The 21,493-nt window shown below is 37.9% G+C and overlaps 5 protein-coding genes across 5 annotated transcripts in view; 2 read left to right on the top strand and 3 right to left on the bottom strand.

Moving 5' to 3' along the window:
• LOC134650318 (uncharacterized) overlaps window positions 1-3,524 on the bottom strand; it is a 31,867-nt gene extending 28,343 nt beyond the window's left edge. Inside the window, exons 1-4 of the mRNA XM_063505279.1 lie at window positions 3,159-3,524; window positions 2,057-2,964; window positions 1,463-1,612; window positions 491-597 (exon numbers count right to left, since the gene is read on the bottom strand). Coding sequence (XP_063361349.1) covers window positions 491-597; window positions 1,463-1,612; window positions 2,057-2,863 — 1,064 coding nt within the window. The 5' untranslated portion in view covers window positions 2,864-2,964; window positions 3,159-3,524. The remainder of the gene's footprint in view (window positions 1-490; window positions 598-1,462; window positions 1,613-2,056; window positions 2,965-3,158) is intronic.
• Window positions 3,525-4,359: 835 nt separating this feature from the next.
• On the bottom strand, window positions 4,360-5,715 carry LOC134650312 (NADH dehydrogenase [ubiquinone] 1 beta subcomplex subunit 7). Its single transcript, XM_063505272.1, has 3 exons — window positions 5,504-5,715; window positions 5,167-5,335; window positions 4,360-4,540 (listed from the first exon to the last, which is right to left on the bottom strand). Exons 1-3 carry the CDS (start codon window positions 5,610-5,612, stop codon window positions 4,459-4,461), a joined length of 360 nt encoding a protein of 119 aa, XP_063361342.1. The 5' UTR covers window positions 5,613-5,715; the 3' UTR covers window positions 4,360-4,458.
• A 363-nt stretch (window positions 5,716-6,078) lies between these two features.
• Window positions 6,079-8,866, top strand: LOC134650256 (serine/threonine-protein kinase Nek8-like). Its single transcript, XM_063505212.1, has 6 exons — window positions 6,079-6,169; window positions 6,270-6,360; window positions 6,450-6,620; window positions 8,094-8,254; window positions 8,340-8,490; window positions 8,619-8,866. Exons 1-6 carry the CDS (start codon window positions 6,099-6,101, stop codon window positions 8,850-8,852), a joined length of 879 nt encoding a protein of 292 aa, XP_063361282.1. The 5' UTR covers window positions 6,079-6,098; the 3' UTR covers window positions 8,853-8,866.
• Window positions 8,867-9,131: 265 nt separating this feature from the next.
• LOC134650518 (U2 small nuclear ribonucleoprotein A') lies at window positions 9,132-13,144 on the bottom strand. The gene is made up of 6 exons (XM_063505475.1): window positions 13,005-13,144; window positions 12,759-12,906; window positions 12,453-12,617; window positions 11,760-11,944; window positions 10,359-10,505; window positions 9,132-9,376 (listed from the first exon to the last, which is right to left on the bottom strand). Exons 1-6 carry the CDS (start codon window positions 13,084-13,086, stop codon window positions 9,333-9,335), a joined length of 771 nt encoding a protein of 256 aa, XP_063361545.1. The 5' UTR covers window positions 13,087-13,144; the 3' UTR covers window positions 9,132-9,332.
• Window positions 13,145-14,023: 879 nt separating this feature from the next.
• Window positions 14,024-21,493, top strand: part of LOC134650320 (proteasome-associated protein ECM29 homolog) — a 295,370-nt gene continuing 287,900 nt past the window's right edge. Inside the window, exons 1-10 of the mRNA XM_063505281.1 lie at window positions 14,024-14,162; window positions 14,279-14,397; window positions 15,513-15,641; window positions 16,299-16,417; window positions 17,418-17,543; window positions 18,229-18,340; window positions 19,402-19,541; window positions 20,172-20,268; window positions 20,746-20,835; window positions 20,957-21,042. Coding sequence (XP_063361351.1) covers window positions 14,111-14,162; window positions 14,279-14,397; window positions 15,513-15,641; window positions 16,299-16,417; window positions 17,418-17,543; window positions 18,229-18,340; window positions 19,402-19,541; window positions 20,172-20,268; window positions 20,746-20,835; window positions 20,957-21,042 — 1,070 coding nt within the window. The 5' untranslated portion in view covers window positions 14,024-14,110. The remainder of the gene's footprint in view (window positions 14,163-14,278; window positions 14,398-15,512; window positions 15,642-16,298; window positions 16,418-17,417; window positions 17,544-18,228; window positions 18,341-19,401; window positions 19,542-20,171; window positions 20,269-20,745; window positions 20,836-20,956; window positions 21,043-21,493) is intronic.

Below are 21,493 nucleotides of genomic sequence, written 5' to 3'. Positions count from 1 at the left end.
GCCCAGCAGTGGGACACCATAACGGGCTAAGAAAAAAAAATGTTAAATAAGTCGGTGGTAGCAGTATTTCAGAAAGAATGAGCCAATTCTCCCACAGTTCAATATTATCAAATGTAATGTAACTTCAGACATCATTAGACATTAAGTTCGATACACAACATTGTTTTAACAGGATGTGTAAAGACAGGAAATTAGAAACGAACAAATAATATAACTACTTTCCGTTCCGCATGATCTTTTTCATTGCATTTGCCCTTTATTAAAACGTGTAAAAATTCAAACATAAAATTAAATTTTTGCAGAAGCCCCCTCTTGCGTCCAGATCTGGCGAGTGCGCATGCATGTCTACTTCAGATTACGCACCTAGTTAGCGTAACTCATGCAAGGCACGTATGACGCGCGCAATGTACAGCAAACATACACCTTGAAAGCATCAGGTAGTCCAAATATTAAGCTATATTCATACAAAAATATGTTTAAGAATACATACTTGAGTTTTCCATGTCCTTTCTTCAATAAGGATGAGCCTCCTTGTAATAGTGATAGCGTTTTCTCGTGTATTTTGTTTTGACGATTTATCGCTATTTGTCTTTGTACCTGAACAAAAATATTTAAATAAAATTATTCAAGGGTGTACATGTAGGTATCAATTGAAAAATAAATAAGAAATGTTGTTTGGAAGTAACTAAACTATAATTCTTGTAACAGAGGGGTGCAGCTTCTGACAGAGCCAGATTAACTGACCTCAAGTCATTCCAGCTAGCATCTCATTGGTCCTTGGTCCCCCTTAGGTGGTCTTGTACATGAGGCATTTTTAAGGGCTTGCAGAAACAAACACCTTTAGTTATATTGTGCTCGTAGGCACAGGCACAGGGAGGGAGGAGGGGTTAGGTACAGGGAGTTAGGCGTAGGCGGGTGGCGGTGTCGCGTGTCGACAAGTTAAAAAACATGGTGTGCATGGGCCCTTATGGTGCTATGCTGACTGCATCCTACATTCATCGATCCCATTAAAGTATATATTGTAATAAGCAGGGATGTTGCGGATGCAGATTTTTTGACATCCGCGGATGCGGATGCGGATGCGGATATTTAAAGGCTCACATCCGCGGATGCGGATGTCAAGATTAGGTACTTAGAAAATATCAAATATTACATTTTTAGTATCATTTAAAAAAAAAACGGAATGTTTAGTATTTATTGAGCAAGAATATAGGTGCGTTATATTTTAATAAACGGTAACTTGGCCGACTTTTCTGGATCTAGACGATTTCGTTATAGGTAATGACGAAATTACCTAGCACATACGCCGCCGCTAAGACGTTCCTGTACCGATTTGTTTGACATCCGCATCCACATAAGCTCCGCATCGATTTTATGCGGATGCGGATGTTGAAAATAATGCGGAAGTTCCGCGGTTGCGGATCCGGATGTGGATGTTCGCAACATCCCTGGTAATAAGTACCTCTCTGATGATCCTTTGCTGCTCCTGGACTCTCGCCAGACGCTCTGACTCCTGCCGCTGCGCAGCCAGGGTAGATGCATCTAGGTTCTTCTCGTCCATCACATCTCGGATGTTTCGTCTCATATTGAGTGCATTGCTGTTTTGTTTTTTCTAAAAATAAGAAGTTTATCAATTAAATACAATATTAGGTAGTATTAAATAAAACTGAAGACATCATGACTTTTATAATTATAAATTAGCAAATATTTATTATGGGGTAATCAAATCAGTTCAACCTAGTTTTTCTGTAAGCTCAATAAGGTATGTATTTAGGGGTACTAAATTAAATAAGTATAAATACTTAATTAGTCATACATTTTCACACAGACTGCTGAAATCATAATTTTTGGCTTAGTGTGATAACCACATCAAGTATAAGTAATCAAAATTATGTACAAGTATCGTAAACACCTCAATAATCGACACCTTGCTGAAAACTTTATTGCTATGATTGAAAATGTCGATTATTGGAGCTGTGTCGGGCACTAGAGCCTCTACGTCAGTCACATTGAATAATTGGTAATTCAGGCTCGTAAAAATACAAGTAATACTCACATCTTCTTCATTCTCTGTCTGCTTTTCTTCCTCACTTGGTGGTTTCTCTTCCTCATCGTCCTTCTTTATTGGCTTAACACTAATTTCACCCATTTCTTTCAACTTTTCCGTAATGTCGAAATCTTGACTGTTCTCCTCAGTTTTCATGTCTAATAATTCATCAGCTTTTTCTGAATCTGGACACAACTCACTCTCTTCAACTTCTGAAATCTCCACATTTTTAGTTAAATCTAAGTCACCATCACTAATAATATCACTTATAGATAATGTTTTCTTCTCTTCGGGTAATACCGCCTCGGCAGGCACAAGCTCTGACTGTGGACTGGCGGGTTTAGGCGGCATATCAACACTCTTCTTACTTTGTACAAAATCACCAGTCTCTGGATCTATGTAACTTTCGTCCTCCTGGTTCAACTCCTCAACGGCAGTTGGGTTAACCACAAACTCCTCCTCTGACAAACCATCACTGTCCGTTTTACTGTCCTCACTTGAAAAATCACTTAACTCTAATATATTGTTACCAACAAGACTTCTTATAGCTACACCAGTGTCTTTTTTGAGTTTTTTCGTGAAATCGTGAAATTGTTTGACTGCTTCTAGTTTCCGTTTGTTGCTCATGGGCCGCGGGCGCGGGTTGGAGCGCCGGCGGCCGCGCATGGCTGCTGCCTGAGCAAAGTGCGCCCGCTGGATTCTGGCTATAGTATCATCGTCATCGTCGCTGTCCCAAGTGTCCTCATCAGAACCCTCTTCGTCGCGACCTTTCCCTTTTCTCTTGTTGCCAGAACTGCTGCCGCTCACGTCACTCATGGTTTTCTCGTTCACGCTTCAAAATCCAAATCTCTTTCGTTCATGTCCCGCGACGCAAGTGGAAATTTCGTACTCAAAATGCCATTCTCATAAAAGGTATCCTAAAACAAATTACACACAAAATGAAGTTAATTTTATGCTTAAAAACACTGACATCGTTTTTTATCATATATTATAAACAAACATAACAAATCTCTCTGTGAGATCCTTACGTTCTTTGTAGTTATTTCACGGCTTAGAGAAATTGTATAAAATAGGAGGTGAAATAAGCCGGATAACACCCTATAATATTCACCTTAAGCAATTCCTCAATTCGGAAAACATTACATTATGTTTTTGTTTAATTGTTAATTATCACTACAAAATAATATCTGCAATTAAATTTTAGGGAAGCCATTACTTCCGCAGTAAATAGCCTATTCGACAAGCGTGTGTTTACAAAAATTGTCAGAAGATGTCACAAGAAAAGCTTTCAGATGACTCTTGAGTGACCTTAGTTCTTAAGGTGTGTAATTGCATGTCATTTGATAGAATTGTGCATGAGACTTTAACCTCGTCATAAATAACTTGGGATACAAAACACATCCTTGTTGACTAACATCGATACGGTGTAAGTTACGGAAGCAATTTTTTTTAGACAATGGCAACATTATTGATTTTATTTAGTGTTGTCATTCGCAAACCATAGACTCGTTGCCTTATACTTTTCTATATAAATCTCTACGAGTAAAAAAATGTTAAGAGACGAAAACAAACTCACTATCTCACTATTTTCGTTATGTTGGCTTTCATGATTACTTATACTAAATTATAGACAGCTCGAGTTCACGCGCTAAATGACATACTTAAGTGAGGGCGTACATTGAATCCTGAACGAAGCGAAATATTCTAAAATTGACTCCCGAGTCCCGAGGGTATTGAGGGATTAAAGTGTTAACGCCCAAAGTGGAAATAATTTTGCTACCATGTACCTAACACATACTGCTTTTCACATCATTTTCATGTTCATTATGCATAAAAATAGTGTCCTATAACAGAAAAGTGGGACTTTGATCCGTCCTAGCAGGGAAGAAACAGCCCTTTTTCAAATGTGATGTGATTTTTTTTTGATTTGCAGCATTTCTTTGCCCTAGATATCCTAAAGTCTATTTTTTTATTCGGTAGACTGAAATGACAGTTCATAGTATGAACATAAAATGTCATTTCATACTATGAAATGTCATTTTAGTCTACCGAATAAAAAAATAGACTTTAGGTGGGTCATAATGTCATAAAAAGCTTAAATATCTAAAATTAATTTGTCATGAAATAAAATAAAAGGTCACTTACTAGTTGACCTTTACCAACCTTTACTGTAATAAAACTGACAAATTCGAATAATTCCATTCTGTATTAAAATACTACAGGTTTGATATGGAATGATGAATGATTATACATATTTGAATTCTTCGTTAGGTACTTCTTTATAATTATTTTATTATAAAAATGGTTAAAAATAAATAGTAAATAAACAAGGATTTAATTGATGATCTATTTACATTCACAAGTATGAATTGTATATTTTAACACATAAAACTACAGTTTCTTCCAATGATTTATGCTGCAGCACCGACCAGTCGCTGCTCTCGTTTTCGCAGGCGACGCTCACGCTCAAATTCTTTCATGCGCAGAACATAGCTGTAATCAATTCAAAATACATAAGTATATTAAACAAATAAATATGTTACCATTGAAATGAAACATTATTGCGAATTATTACGGGCAGCAAATTAATAGACGAATTGATAATTACACCCTGTGCTACTAACCCGTTATAATCATGCTACTTGAAATTATTTCGGAGAAGTTTTATCTAATTTCTAAATATCCTATATTACTTAATTAGCGTGACTGAAAGATGAGAGAGAATCAACTAAGAGGTACTTTTATTGATAGTTCATTTCTTCAAAAGTCATCACATCATTTTCCTTAATCATACCTAGATTGGGTAAATCACTCATTCAGCATCTATATCCACAAATATGAAACAAATAGAAGAAACTAAGATTAAGCTAGAGTCCAACTTGAACAGAAGTGATAGGTCATTATGAACATCATATTTTCATAGAAATTGGATATTAAGGATGACATGGCCACACTTTGTTATTGGAAATTCCATGCAAAGTTAGTTTGGTCCAATTCTACACACAAAACAATATGTTTTTTGTAGTTAGATTTCCAGAATAATTGTCGCCAGAACTTAAAAATTAAATAATAAAAATATCTTTCATATGAACTACAGCTAACATGAAACCAATACTTACTCTTGTTGTTCACAGTTCAGATAATTATGTTTTTCATGGGCACACTTGTACAGCATTGGCATCTTATTGTATCTGCACACTTGGTATTCTAGTAAATGGTGAGCACAGTAATCGCGGAATTTCGGGGGGATTCGAGCGGATACCAGATCCTCCTCCTTCGCTACCATTTCTGTAAAATCAACAAAGTTTGTGGTTATAACCTGAAGAAAAACAATTATATAATAGGCACTAAAACTTGTACCAGACCCAACAAATGATTAAAATTCTTGAATGAATGAAGTACTACGTTGTTTTTTGCCGATTTAAGTGTATTTAATACAGCTTATCAGATGAATACCTCGTTGTTTTCGCTGATATTCAAAACCACTTTGCACGTCGAAGGTAGGCTTATCGTCCATGACAAGCCCCACATCGCGAGCGTTCAATGAACCCATGATCTGACCCATGGTTAGAGTTTAGCCAGAACTGGGTTTCAGGTGAACAAACACTCGGTAACCAATAATTTAAAATGGTTTTATGTGAACTGGGTTTCGTTCAACACCCTCAGATTTTTGACAGACCATAGACAATATGACATGACACTTGACAGCTGTATTTTTTCTTGACGTGGCGATTCATTTCATGCAGTTTTAAAGTACCGACAGCAAGAGAACAAAATCAATTTTATTAAATTAAATCGAATTAAGATATTATAGTTACAACACAGTTATTCTAATAGTAATATATAAAGATATCCTTATTAATAGCATAATTACTTAACCACAGTAAAATCACTATGTATTAATGGAAGTTCGAGTCCGAGGGTAGATGGAAAGTAGCCAGGAAATACTTACTACCTACACAAAAAATGCGGATTATGGTCCCTCGCATGAACTGCTAAGCGACGGATTCTGATTACTTAATTTATACTCCTTTTTTAGGTATTAATTGCAATGGATACTGTAGCAAGGTATAAAAAGCATAACTTACATATTTTAAAAACCATCGGCAAGGGCACTTATGGGTACGTAATTTTTTGAACACCCTGCCTATGTTGAAATAGCTTCTATTCTATATCTTTTCTAAACTGTAGTTTTAAAATATGAACGAACGGTTATTTTCAGAAATGTGTTTTTATGCGAAAGGCGTGATATTCATTTAGTGACAATAGTGAAAGATATACAATTGGACATAAAGATACAAGACCACAAGAAAGTAAGTTAACAAACATTTTATGGAAATTTTACTTATTTACCAAAATTACAAAGTATTTCTTCACCATGTCGTACTTACCATTTTTTCAGGACATTGAAAATGAAGTGGATATTTTATCAGCGATGAACCATCCCAATATAATTAAATTCTATGATTGCTATTACACTGACCGTCATGTAATGATATCTATGGAGTATGCCACTAGTGGTAACCTGGCTGAATGCATGTACCATCGCTATCCAACATTAATTAAACAGCAGGTAAACTTCTTAATTAGATCTTCTCCGATATTTTACATGCGCAGTTCGCCCCCAAGTGCTCCCCAAGTGAGGTCTAACCGTGGCGCAGTCATTTCTTCACGATAAAAAAACATACAATACACATAACAACAACTGGTAATCTAAGTAGGTACATCTCTTTTTAACAAGCTTTTATTAGGATTAGGTCGACCTGTATGTAACCATAAAGTAAATATGTAGTCTGTGATGTAACTATGTAATGGAATCTTGCATGTAAAATTTTATCCACTTCCCGGTTTCCGATTGAGCTGAAATTTTGCATACACATGTAAGTCGGGTGACAATGCAATATTATGGTACCATCGAGCTGATCTGATGATGGAGACAGGAGGTGGCCATAGGAACTTTGTGATAAAACAACGCAACCTAATTGTGTTAGGGGTTTTTAGAATTGTCTCGATGAGTATTAGTTGTCTGTCGTAAGAAAAGTACAGTCAGCGATAAAAGCTTGTACCAAAAATAAATTTTTTGACAAAAACTTATTACTACTCAGCACAACGCCATTTAGCGTAGCTATAGAGAAAAAAATACATAGAGTGCTCACTCCATACATCAGTTTTAGTACCAAATAGACTATTAGCATCTAGCATCGAGTAGCGGAACTATCAGTAGGTACTGCTACTTGACAATAGATGTAGCACCGACCGGAAAGTCTTATGCTGTTGAGATAAGACTTTCCGGTCGGAGCTACATCTATTGTCAAGTAGCAGTACTGATAGTTCCGCTACTCAATGCTAGATGTAGACTCTGAAATTAATAGTCTGAAGTGATGTATGGAGTGAGCACTCTTGTCTTACTATATTTCTCTATGGCGTAGCTAAACATACACAAGGAGAATATAAGGCTGGTTGTTATCGCAAGAAAAATCTTGATAGCGCGATTCAGAAATTGTACTACTTGGAACAGGGCCATCTAACGTACGATTTGTTAACTAAGCACATAAAAAAATAAGGAGACTGGGGTCATTATTCCAAGAAAAATGTTGATAGTGCGATTCAGGATTTTTACTACATGGACCAGCACCATCTAACGAACGTTTTGGTAACATACCAAAACTGTAGGAGTCTGGAGTCATTATGCCAAGAAAAATCTTGATAGCGCGATTCAGAAATTGTACTACTTGGAACAGGGCCATCTAACGTACGATTTGTTAACTAAGCACATAAAAAAATAAGGAGACTGGGGTCATTATTCCAAGAAAAATGTTGATGTGTGCGATTCAGGATTTTTACTACATGGACCAGCACCATCTAGCGAACGTTTTGGTAACATACCAAAACTGTAGGAGTCTGGAGTCATTATGCCAAGAAAAATCTTGATAGCGCGATTCAGGATTTTTACTACATTGACCAGCGCCATCTAGCGAACGTTTTGTCAAGTAAACCAAAACTAGGTGTCTGGTCATATACTAATCCTGAAACCCATCTGTTTCAGGAAATACTGTTTTTCTTGTCACAAATCTTGCTTGGCGTAAACTACATACACAGTCTTAATGTGATTCATAGGGATTTAAAAGCAGAGAACATCCTCTTAACTGGCAAACATGGAATTTTGGTGAAAATAGGTGACTTTGGAATTTCGAAAATGTTGGCTTCGTAAGTCGCTTTGATTATTAAGTACTTATTTCATTCTACTTACCAAGAGATGGCGTTGTTAATATACGTACCTATATTTTTTTAGTGCCAAGAAAACCTCAACAGTGATTGGGACTCCTTATTATTTGGCACCAGAGCTATGCGAAGGAAAACCTTATGATACCAAAAGCGATGTGTGGGCTCTAGGATGTTTATTATATGAAATGTGTACACACAAAAGGCCTTTTGAATCAGAGGTAAGTTGCCTAATACCTACACTAGATGTCGCTATAACGCAAAAAAGGCCGAGGTCCTAGCACACTGTTCAAAATACACAGGCAGATTGAAAATTGTTGAGCTTCTAACACCTTGTTTATTTTTCCAGACGTTAGTTGGCTTAGTAAAGGCAATAACAAGCGAAAGCGTACACCCCATAGACATGACGATGTATCATCGAGGTGTACAGGATCTAATCGACTCCATGCTATCAATTCTACCAACGAAGCGGCCATCCGTGCAGGAGCTTATGGGGAGACAGGTTATTTTGCCTATGGTGTATACAGTTTTATTAGACGCGGGGAATGAGGAGTTACTTTATGAAGTTGCTAAGGAGTTCTAAAATTATTTATATTTAAATTTATGTTTGTTTGTCACCTCAACGACGTAGCTTTTTAAGCTGATGTAATATTATAATGAAATCAGTGTAAAATATTAAATGCGTGCAGGTTACGCTTTAACACATTCACTGCCACCGACGCACATGTGCGTCGACCGTCATACAAGTTTGTTCCTAGGCCACGCCCCCTGGCAGTGAATGCGTTAAAAATGAATAAATCTATCTTTAGTAAAATTGACATGACAATACAATGAAATGGAATATCAAATAAAACAATTTAATGACTTTACGGGATTTATTTTTAAAAAAAGTTTCGCTAATAAGAAAGTGTGTATCTGTTCTTTTGCCAAATAAGGTTTATTATGTAGTATCCACCTTAAATGCAGTATTGTAGTATATATGTTCTTATCAGCTCAACGGCACACAAGTATATTCTTAAAATTAGAGGAAATGTATCTGTTCTTAACATAAGATTTCGCATTCTCACAGGCCATTCTGGTCAGTTTCCATTTCTTCTTCGTCTTCATCTGAAATTAAAAAAAAAAGATCATTAGCATTGGAAAGAAATCACATCGTTAATATTAAGTAGTGCAGACAGAAGGAACCCATTATTTGTTGATGGGAATGGTGTTTTAGGCAGGGTTATTTTAGAGCTACTATTTTGTTTTTTGGCCCTCAAGACTTTTTAAATTGTACCTAAAATGTATAATTATATTTGAAAGCAGTTTTCACAACAATACCTACATAACTGTGCAAATTAGTAGATTAACATCGCCTACCTTTTTTTTGAACCCAACAAGAATCGATTGAAATTATTGCTCAAGTGAAAACTTATGCGTAAAACCCATTAGAGTGGGTTTAAGTGGGGACAGCAAAATGGCACATTATTTGGGCTGTTGTTTTCAAAAACTGTTATAGACAATTATAGGTTTTGATGCTGTTTCCAAAATATACAGCCGGATCCAAAAACGGCTGCAACACTTGAATCAACCCAAATATGGTGCTGACCGCTGTCATCCCTGTGATTAAAAATTATTAAATTAAAATCTATGAACAAATGAGTTCAAATCATGACTATCATGAGGCACCATCCTTCACTTTCAGGAGTCAGTCTCCATTATCCAGGAACCACTTTCTGATGATGGACTCCTGTGGAAATTATTTAGTATCATTTTGATTGATAAATGAAAAATCAAACTAAAAAAATTTGGTCAGAGCGCGTTTTAAGTGGATAGACTGCCACAGTTGATAATACAATACTAAAAATAGTACTAAAACAACAATATTGTAAACCTGTCGAGACAATGCGGCAGTTAAAACGAGAAAACGCGCCATGTATAAGTTTATACCCAGGTTCGATTGAACAGATTTTGTTCCTAAGTCTCTCTTCCTTCTTGTTGGTTACCTTGCCAATAAGAAACACCGTAGTAAGTTACTTTTTGCTTGAAAACAGCATTACATAACAAAAATATTGTCTAAATTCATAGTAAAAAAAGCTATCTGTCTTACGCTGGCCATTTGTCGGCTGTGCTTGCAACGGCTTCTGGCCGGGAATCTGGCCTGACTGCAACATCCTTGTGAGCTTCTCAACCTCCACCAGGGACGAGGCGTTCTTGATGGCTTCACGGATCTTGTGGATCTCTTGAGGAGTGAGGTCTGGAAGGAGAAATTATACAAATTAATACAATCATCATTATCGTACCACCCAAAAGATGTCAACTGCTGGACACAGGCCACTATAACCTCCACATTGATCAGATATTTGTTCCTGAGTTATGGATATTTCTTTATGTATTTAAATATTTATCTATATCTATCTATTGTTGTCTAGTACCCACAACGCAAGCCTTATTCAGTTTTACTGTTGGGCTAGGTTGATTTGTGTTTAAATTCTAGTCAGCGAGAGATCTTGGGCGGCGTTCCATAACTTCTGCGAGAAAGTTATGAGAAGGAAAGAGGAAGCGGAGCGGGTGCGCGAAGACAGAGCCGATGCGCATCCGCTACGGCAAAGACGGAGGGGGAATCAGGCGGCAGTTCGTCAATGCCTTGATTCCCCAGTAGAGCTGCGGGCTGGGGACCCGCAAATGAGGCTCTACACGCTTGAGGAGGGGTTGTAGCGTTACACAACCCCTCCTCCTTTATTCTGAGGGTGCCTCCGGTGAACAGCCGGGGAGCATCGTGTTTTTTTATTAAAAATGAGCTTACTCATGGCCACAGACTAGCTGGGGCGAAGACGTGGCCTACGATGGAGCGAGTCTGCCCAGAAGGTGCCTGTTCACCCTTGATTTGAAGGTTGCCGGGTTATATGAGCTCGGAAATATAGACGCCGGCAAGGAATTCCATTCCTTGGCAGTGCGCATAAGGAAAGAGGAAGCAAAGCGCTTCGTGCGGATTCGTGGAATATCTACCAAGTAAGGATGGAAACCGGCCGTGCGTCTAAAAGTCCGATGGTAGAATGGGGACGGTGGAATAAGCTCGTGTAGCAATGTGTGTGGTAGAATATTAGTGACCTCACGATGCTCCCCTATAACGGCAGAGAGGGTAACGCCGCAGGGGTTTTAGTGGGTATTCTCCCCTCCCTCTGATTAGCAGAGGGAGTTACGGGAGGAGCGAGTCCCACGTACCACCCCATAATGGGAATCTCCAGCCCGGGGGTGGATGCATAAATGCATTTCTCCCGCGTCAAAAAAAAAGGGTGATTTGTGTGGTTTGCGTGGATTTGTGGTACCATTCTGTAGAGCAAGAGATGGGTGTATTAGGGATGGGGTGGGAAGGAGGTTACCCAAGCTACCCAGGAATCAGTGTAAGAATATGATTCGAGCCTGTAGGGCCCTAGCAGAGGGTAACAGGATGATAAGGAGAATTTACTGTTGAAATAGTCAAAGGAAAGTAAATGGTTAAAGAACTTACTAGTGACTTTGTTGTCAGGCATGTTTCCTCCGGGGACAAATGTCTTTGCCTTCCTATTGATTTCTTTTTGCATTTCTTTGCCCTTTTTACTCTTGAACAGCACATTGGCATCATCCCTCTCTTTTTGCTTAATTTTTCGGAAATCAAGTAATCTTAGTTCTGGCATTTTAAATGCAATATAAGCTCTGGAAAAGAAAATGTTTATCAAAGTTACACCAGTGTACTATTTAATACAAATTAATTACTGGAACATAGAACATCTCAACTGTTTGTGTTCATTTATGTAGGGGCATTAGGATAATTTTGAACAAGTTAGTTAAAAAACCTGGATTGCATTAGGATACCAAAAGGAATATTTACAGAAGATCAGTGTTATATATTGACATGTGGGTAGACATGAATATTACTTGCAATAGTATCCTGATTTTAGTAAAAAAAACCGTAAGGTCTTATAAGGTGTAACTCCAATTGTGAATGATCATTCCAGATTTGCCCCATTTAGAAAATCCTGCAATTAACTTCAATTATCTATATGTGACGTTATCTATAAAAAGGGACCTTATTGTTGATGGCGCTTATGCCATTATTAACGATGCACCTATATAAATACAATGCCGCGTGACGCTGTGCGGCGTAAGCGCCATCGACAATAAGGTCCCTTTTCATAGATAATGCCCCATATATCCTACCAACCTGTAGTGTTGCTTATTTGCCACTGGATTATTCATTAGGGACAGTGTTCTCAGCTTCGGCAATGTTGCTAGAGGATCCAAATCACCAAGTTCTGTTATATTGTTGTTGGACATTATCAGAGACTCCAAATTTGGTAAATATTGCTCCAACGATTCACCGATCCTCCTGAAACAAATGGCAACATCAAATATATCAGCCAATACAAATAACCTCGTAATACCCCAAAGGTATTTTTGTGTTTTTGAATTTGGAACTTTCTTTAATTTCTATAAGAGTTTTTATTTTATTTTAAAATGTTATACTTACACAATCCTGTTGTTGTTTAGTAGTATGCATTTCAAGCGTTTCAATAAGGGGAAACCATCTAATTTTCTTACATCATTATCTGAGAAATCAATGGTATCAAACTGATCGAGTGTAGCCCCCAAGTTTTCTATTTGTGGTATTTTGTAACCTGCAAAAAAATCAGATGAGGATAGTCAGTAAAGTTAAAACAATCAATGAAACCAAGATAAGTATGAGGTTATGTATAAGGACGATTCAGCTTTTAACCTCTCAAGTCTAATTCCCGATCCCGACAGGGATTCATATACTGCATAGAGTTCTGTATGAGCTCCGTTGTAAGCTTCACCATGATTGAATAACGTTTGTTTTGTTCTCTAGTAAATTATACGAGCTTTGTTTTTTGATAACGCCGCTCACAACTCGCACAAGAATGATGTGTCAAATCAAACTGTCAAAATGAACGCCGAAGTCTATACTCTATGGCCAACGCCAGATAAGTAGTGTTGCCAGGTGTACCAATCTCATGCTAGGTATACATTTACTTACTTACTTGGCTGGTGCGATGACCCAAAATAAGTCTTGGCCTCCAACAACGATTCCGTTCTGGACCGAGCAAAGTGGCGTGCTCTTGTGTTGGAGGTATACATTTGGTATACATCAATATTCTTTGCCATAAACCAAATTTATGTGTAGAAAACGATGTGTCCAATGTGACCATGTGATATTCGAATTATTATGTAAGTTTCGAATCTTTGCATAACCATTTTTAAGACTTTTCTTTTGAAAAGCTGGTGGGCCAGGTTGCATTTTCATTATTTCACTACTAACTATAGTCTGTCAAAGGTCTGTTTGATTTCAAACATAGACAGAGAGAATCATACTATCTTTGTCTTACACTAGTACAGCCATTCTCAAAGTGTGTTCCGCGGAACCCTAGGGTTCCGCGACACCCCTGCAGGGGTTCCGCAAGAATTTAGAATAATTTAGAATAATAAAATAAGCATAATTATTATGCTTATTAATAAAAAAATACACTTCTAAAAACTATTGTTTTATTGTAGAGTTCCATCAAGTATTTCGCTTTCCAAAAGGGTTCCGTCAAAAAAAAAGATTGAGAACCGCTGCACTAGTACTAGCACTCAAAAGAAAAGGATAAGTATAGTTTTTTCGTTCCTATTTACTGACAAGATTTGGTTGACCCAGTATACTTCATTCGTGTTCATTGAGCCTAAGATGTTTAAAAATAAAGATGCTACCATAAATTGTCAAAATACTAAAACGTCAAATCATAATATTTTGTCCTGTCATTCCGTTTTGGAATTTCGAGACATCTTCGAGAAATTAAAAGCGATTTTTCAAATAAAATCTCAATTATGTCGGAAATGGAAGTAGGTGATAACGAAAACGACTGTTCCAATGATTTGTGTAAGTGCCAGTTTTATATTTCTATATTTTTAGGAAGCAAAACAAGGGTCGGGCTAACCTTATGTTTGGGCCGGCTGCTGTGGGTTTAAATTATTTTTGGGTGCATTATTTCGTAGTGTTGCTGGATCGAGTGTTCCTGCGACTTGGGAACGCGGAAACCGATGACCAGCTAGAGAGTTGCCTTGGACGTTTCCTGCCCCCTGTGATCTTGAAGTTGTCCTCGGCGCATGAACAGGTATATAAAATAAAATAACAAAATATTAGCCCGGACGCTATGTATTACTTTTGTGAAATAATTTCTCGTAAACTTAGTGTTGTGTTGGGGCTGGTATAGAACAATCATTATATATTCTACTTTAAAATGCATCATATTTTTAAATCAACAACAGTGGCGGATTTGCAGTCTTGGCCGCCTTAGGCCCCAGGCCCTGTAGAAACTCCTAGCCGTTCATTTGTCAGCACCCATCATATAGACTACTGTCTTGCTGCCGCTACTAGTGCCTTTTGCCGCTCTAGGCCAGGGCCTACTGGGCCTTAGGGCAAATCCGCCACTGTTAAACAACAATTATTAGAAATATTATTGTTACTATTAGTATCTCCTTAGATTTCACGGGCCTATAATCCCGGTCTTTTGATAGGCTTGCGTGGGGATATCAATTCAACATGTAGAGGCCCCTTGGAGAGCTTTGATGTCATGTAGAATATTATTATTATTACAATTATTGTGTATGTGAAGTCCCCAATCTGCATTGGGCCAGCGTAGGGACTATAGCCCAAGCCCTCTCACGCAGGAGAGGAGGCCTGTGCCCAGCAGTGGGACGTATGTCACATATGTAGGCTGAATAATAATTAAAAAAAAAACACTTATTAGAAAGCTTTAAACTCATTGTTAAAATTCTTAGGTGTCAATTAAAATGCAACCTTATTATGTCTTTTAGAGTTTTAAATTTATTCCAATCATATTGATTAAGCTAGCTCATTCAGAGATTTGAATAGTTAACTATTGTGAACTGTTTTTCTTATAATTACTGTTGTCTGTTGTATATTAAACAGGAGTTGTTTGATTCAACCTAGTATGCAAATAGGTATATATATGTATACCATGAGACTAAAGTATACATTAAATAAGTGCTTTCAGGTAATTTCTGATTGAATTTTGCAATGATATCTGAAGACAAATATTAGGATATTATTGCATTCAAGTTTAGATTGTAATTGTTACAAAATTGGCATGATTAATTCCATTGTTACTTTAAAATTTTCTTTAAAAGCCCGAATCCTGAAGGGTGTTGGCTATTGACAGCTTGTTATGAGTTAGCTGAGCCGTCCTCACAATACTAACTATTCCAGGTGCGCACAAAAGTGATGGAACTGCTGGTGCATGTGAACAAGAGAGTGAAGTGCCGTGCTGACGTACAGCTGCCCGTGGAGACGCTGCTGCAACTCTACAAGGACCCTAAAGCTAACAGCTTTATCATTGTAAGTGCCTTATATAAAACAATAAAGTGCCTTATCAATCTTATCATAGTACTACAGTCGCCATCAAATATATCGGAGCGACCATGTGAACATCTTCACAAGATCTGAACAAGCACTCTAACGCATTGATAATAGAGGCGTGCTCAGATATTTGTGAGCACATTGGCTGCTCCGATATATCATATCTGATGGCGACTGTCCCTTGTATAAGTACTAGATAGGTGATCTCATTAATTTTGTATCCGGAGAGATGAATGGAACAAATCATGAATGAATGGAATTACGCCATACACAGTGCTGTATGGGGCTACATACTATCAAATGAGTCCCTCCATGTCGAGGTTTGCTCAAGAGACAGAGTGTGGGAAAAACGAGTGTACCTTAGAGTTGCACATGTATAGGCTGTAACCGCATGCATGGCCTTTCCCTATGTGCAATACATATTCTATGGTCTATCCCGGGGGTATAATTTTTGGCTTATTTCATAAGAGAAACGGACCGCAATGGTCATTTTATTTTAAAAACCAGACCCCTGAAAAACCTAATTGGTCTATCCAATCCTTTATATAGTTTGTCAAAGGACTGTCTCATTTGAAACGTAGAGAGAATCATACTATCTTAATAAATTAATTTATTGATCTGAAATAATCTTTTCAGAATTTTACTATAATTTACATCACAATGGGATTCCCGAGAATGCCGCGCGAGCAGCAACTGGCTTTGGTGCCGTCTCTGCTAGAGGCCATTGAGAACAAGCCTCAGGGGCACCAGGATGGGTAAATAACTTTACTTTTCTATTTATTTTAAAGAAGATCTAAAGGTCAAGTTAACTCTGTACGCTATTGTCAATGACAAAGTGTGATAATGGCATTAATGTCAAATATCTATGAAAATATGACATTTATAATGACACTCCCTCACATTGTTCTATTCAAGTCAGTACAAAGTTAGCTTAGACGGACTCTAGTAGTTGTTTTGTCTTTGTCGGACTAGTTTTTGTCCTGCTTCCCTAGTGAGCCGTGAAACAGCACCCCTATCCCCTAGCTATACTATCCGCAAACCAAACTGAGAACCAGTCCATATAACTATTTCTCTCACTCTTGCCATGACCACGTAAGCGTGAATGAGAAGTTTTACGACCCCTCTCGTAAGTTTGGATTGCGTATTATTTTTCTCTTATTAGTTGCATTCATTAGTAATAGACGAATATTAGAGATGCAGGCAAGTAACGAATATTAGAGAGTGGTGCCTCTTAACACAGGTATTTGTTACCTAAAAAGAGGCACACTTACAACTGTATAAGTAATTCTTAAACCGAATAATAGTTATTTACAATACAAGTGCGGAAAAGAGAAAATTCGAAACGAGTGGCGATAATTAAAAAGCGACCGAAGGGAGTGTTTTAAATCGACACGAGTTGCGAATTACCTATTCGCACGTGTATCGTACAACGTTTTACAGTACATATGGCCGTTTAAACTTTTGACATACACACGGAAAGTGCTATTTTACGCAGTAGTGCGGGAAAATAGGGCCATATGTACTGTAAACACTTTTACTGTACATATGGTCCTATTTTCGTAAAACGTTGTACGATACAAGTGCGAATAAGTAATTCGCAACTCGTGTCGATTTAAAACACTCCCTTCGGTCGTGTTTTAATTTATCGCCACTCATTTCGAATTTCCTCTTTTTCGCACTTGTATCGTAAATAACTATTTTATTTTCATTTTCAACTTATGTTTATGGAAGCGTATATGAAACGATTGTTTACAGAATATTGGTGTTGATAATGCCACTGTTGGGCAGCATTAAAGAAGCAGACCTGAATCTCAAGGAGAAGCCGAAACTGGCCTCGATCATACTGAAGTTTGCCACGGACATACTGTTGCTACCTTACAGGTGAGTGCTTTAATTATAAATATTGTCAAGACTGGGATATTTATAATAAAAAGTTTGGATTAGATTGCATATGTAAAGAACAATAATCATTTTTTTTATTTAATTTTATTAGTAATTATCGTGTTATTTTTATTTTACTATTGTTCTTTTGACTACTTATATGACTACTACTAATTTTAGTCACTAAAGCCCCACTTGCACCAACCCACTAACCTGGAGTTAACCAGTTAAACCGTTAAGCCAGTGTCAAATTGTACTAGTGACCTTGGTAACTCGAGGTTTAACCGGTTAACCCCGGGTTAGTGAATGGTGCAAGTGGCCCTAAGATGTGCTGTTGGAAGTTAGTAGTAGTAGTAATCACTTTATTGCACACAACACAGGTTTACATAATATTTACAGAAATAAAGGTACAAAGGCGAACTTATCCCTGTAAGGGATCTCTTCCAGCTAACCTTCGAGTAGATGAGGGGAGAATTCAAATTAGATAGACAAACTTACGGAATGCACAGTAACATTAAGGTTTCCAAAATTTCGAAACTTTCATTTGTAAATTTCGGAAACTTTACCATATTTTATTATAGCAATCGAAATTTTCCACTTCCAAAGTTTCCTCTTTTTTCAGAAATTTCCAACATTTTGGAAACCTTTCGCAACTTCCCCGTCTGTAATGATGTATTTATTCCAGAGCTCTGCCAAATACAGGCGACAGTGAGTTCCAAGTGCCTCCAGGCATGAGCATGAGGACTTATAAAAGGATCGTGGACAAGAATCAACTAAATCCCAATCAGTTAGAAGAGGTAGGTACCTAAATACTAAAATATATCGGGATAGTCATAATAATAATAGGGTATTTGACTACTAGTCAAATCAGTTTCTTTTTTCGAACTGTCAAAACGATTTTGCTACTATGGAATTCATATGAAACACTAGCATGTGACGTCACAATCAAATAACCTACTCTTTGTAGTTTTATACGGGCTTTAAAATAGAAATTGGGTCTAAAAATAACTGCTGTCTACGTTTCTCTATTAATCTTCTGGTGCTTTATTTCATGCAGGGTGTAAAACAATTTATTTTAAATACAGTCAAATACCGTAACTAGCCGTTTTTTTTCGGTTCCATAAAGTTACGCAATAACGTGACAGCGTGCAACTTTACGTCACGTTACAGATGTAGTGCATAATTGTTTTCCATCGCATTTTCTCGGAAACGCTCGTATTTGTCATGCTACTTCAGTCAAACTCACTACTTTTTGTACCGAGACTGACTGAAATAGCAAGACACGTTCGTACGTTTCCGTGAAAATACGATGGAAAAAAATTACATATTGTATTGTAACCTTTCATCATCATCTTCCTCGCGTTGTCCCGGCATTTTGCCACGGCTCCTGGGAGCCTGGGGTCCGCTTGGCAACTAATCCCAGTAATTGGCGTGGGCACTAGTTTTTACGAAAGCGACTGCCATCTGACCTTCCAACCCAGAGGGTAAACTATTATTGGGTATTGGGTATAGGTATTGGGATTAATCCGGTTTCCTCACGATGTTTTCCTTCACCGAAAAGCGACTGGTAAATATCAAATGATATTTCGTACATAAGTTCCGAAAAACTCATTGGTACGAGCCTGGGTTCGAACCCGCGACCTCCGGATTGCAAGTCGCACGCTCTTACCGCTAGGCCACCAGCGCTTCATTGTAACCTTTATTGCAGACAAATAGTCCATATTATACATATAATAAATTAACAAACAGTATTAAAAAATAAATAATTATGCACTACATCTGTAGTTTTGTGTTAATTCAATTAGTTTTGCAATATACAACTTTTTTCTGTGTTTCTCATTATTTCGGCATGTTTCAGATGAAATTATCGATAGTGAACTTGATAAGCAAGGACATATTCAACACTCAGGACGTGCTGCTGCCGCTGGTGGTGGCGGCGGCCGACTCTCGGTTCAGTGTGGCCAACCACGCCAACAGCCCTCTCATACGGGCTAACAGGTAACATTGCTAGCCCATCTTGGGCATCTCGGCCACCTTTGGTTTTTTCCCTATTAGGTATTCCAGCCAAATGATAGTTTTATACGAGTTTTTTGGCCCAATTTTATTAACAGGAACATTTTAACTCACCAGCGTTGCGCTCTAAAACACAAAATAATAGATTTAGCTCAAAAAGCGGCTCAAGTTAAAGTGGGACTGGGCTGGTCGTGTCTGCCGCGTGCCGAATGAATTGTGCGTAGGGGTTTGCAATTCGGATCCGAAATGTATGAAATTATCCGGATCTGGATCCGAATCCGCGGATCTTCCCATACATTTCAGATCCGTCGTGCAAACCCTAATTGTACGCCAAGATAACCACGGGGTGGGTGCCCCACAGGTCAAACCGGGGATCCGGCAGACCTAGTCGGCGATGGCGGGACTTTTTGAGACTGGCTAGTTGTAGTCCAAAACCGGGACGACTGCAAAAAGAGGGGGGAGGCCTTTGAGCAGTGGGACACAATAGGCTCACAGTAACAATCGTTGGACCTTATTTCTTTGCAATAAGGTTTACAACTTTACAGTGTTGACGGTAGAATTCAATCGGATTTGCAAGTTACTGAACCTACGTATTAAAAAGCTGTTTTGTTGCAGTTCTGTGGACTGGTCGCAGCCTTCAGTAGTGGCTCCTCTTTACTCACTGTATTTAGGCACATGGGGAGGACTGAAAGTACCCCCAGATGACCGCAAGGTAAATTCCCCTGCATCCACTTTTACACATTCTATTGTCGACCAGTTTTAAGCTTTACTTCTCGAATGTTTACATACTAAGAAATAATTTAATTCGCTGACCTCGGGTGTGGTCTCTGTAGCTCAGTTGGCAGGGCATGGACTAGTGATCCAGTGTCGCGGGTTCGAGCCTCGCCTGACAGTGAATTTTTCCACTTTTAATTAATTTCTAAGCTTAATAGCATCGTTTCCAGACGTTTCTGCTTCACTACATACTATAAAACAAAGTGGCTTCCCGCTGTCTGTCTGTCCCTATGTATGCTTATATCTTTAAAACTACGCAACGGATTTTGATGCGGTTTTATTTAATAGATACGAGTGATTCAAGAGGAAGGTTTATGTATAATTTGTTAACCCGTGCGAAGCCGGGGCGGGTCGCTAGTAATACATAATTAATTTTATTTACACACTGTATTGACATCTAATTACATATTTCTAGGTGCCAGCATGTACCAGACTTAGGCTCAAGATAATTCAGTACTTGAACAAAGCAACAGGAGCAGGCATCATGTTTCCCCATTGCGTGCAGGTAATAACTTAACATACCAACCAGAATTACATCACTTCGTTACACAATTTTAAGCAGTAGCGCCATAGTACATAAGATCTATTATTGCTTGGGTAATTAAGTCATGTATTTATATTACTAGGTGATATTTTCGTCGTTGTTCGACCCGAATACAAACTCCAGGCTGCGCAACATGGCGCTGATGTTCTTACTCAATGTCATCAACAGGTAACTAATGTTTTTAATCGCAATAAGGGACACATGTTGAATTTTATAACAAAATCTAGTAAAATAGATAGCAAACGAGCAATTTATCACAATAATGTGGATATTAAAATAAAATATTGAAAAATTACAAAAATACAGGACCTCATAATTTTAAAATTTAAGTTTTTTTTAACTTCCAAAAACGATAAGGCACGGTAAGGGTACCATTCGATTCCTTACATTTCATCCAAAAAATATTGTATAGCAACTATATACATAAACGCAATATTTCACCGACAAAAACGCAATGTTCTTGTTTTGTCCATACTACAAGATGGGCTCCCAGAGACCTTGACGTCACGGCCTCTGGCCGTTTTGTATAGACGTTTCGCGAGTGAAGTGCGACTGTCGGCCTTTGACTACAATTTCTGACTTTTGTGTTACTTTAATGCAATGGGTCCCATATAGACAT

The sequence above is a fragment of the Cydia amplana genome, chromosome 8, assembly GCF_948474715.1.
Source record: "Cydia amplana chromosome 8, ilCydAmpl1.1, whole genome shotgun sequence".
In the NCBI taxonomy this organism is placed as follows: domain Eukaryota; kingdom Metazoa; phylum Arthropoda; class Insecta; order Lepidoptera; family Tortricidae; genus Cydia; species Cydia amplana.
This window is presented reverse-complemented; position numbering and strand designations above follow the sequence as displayed.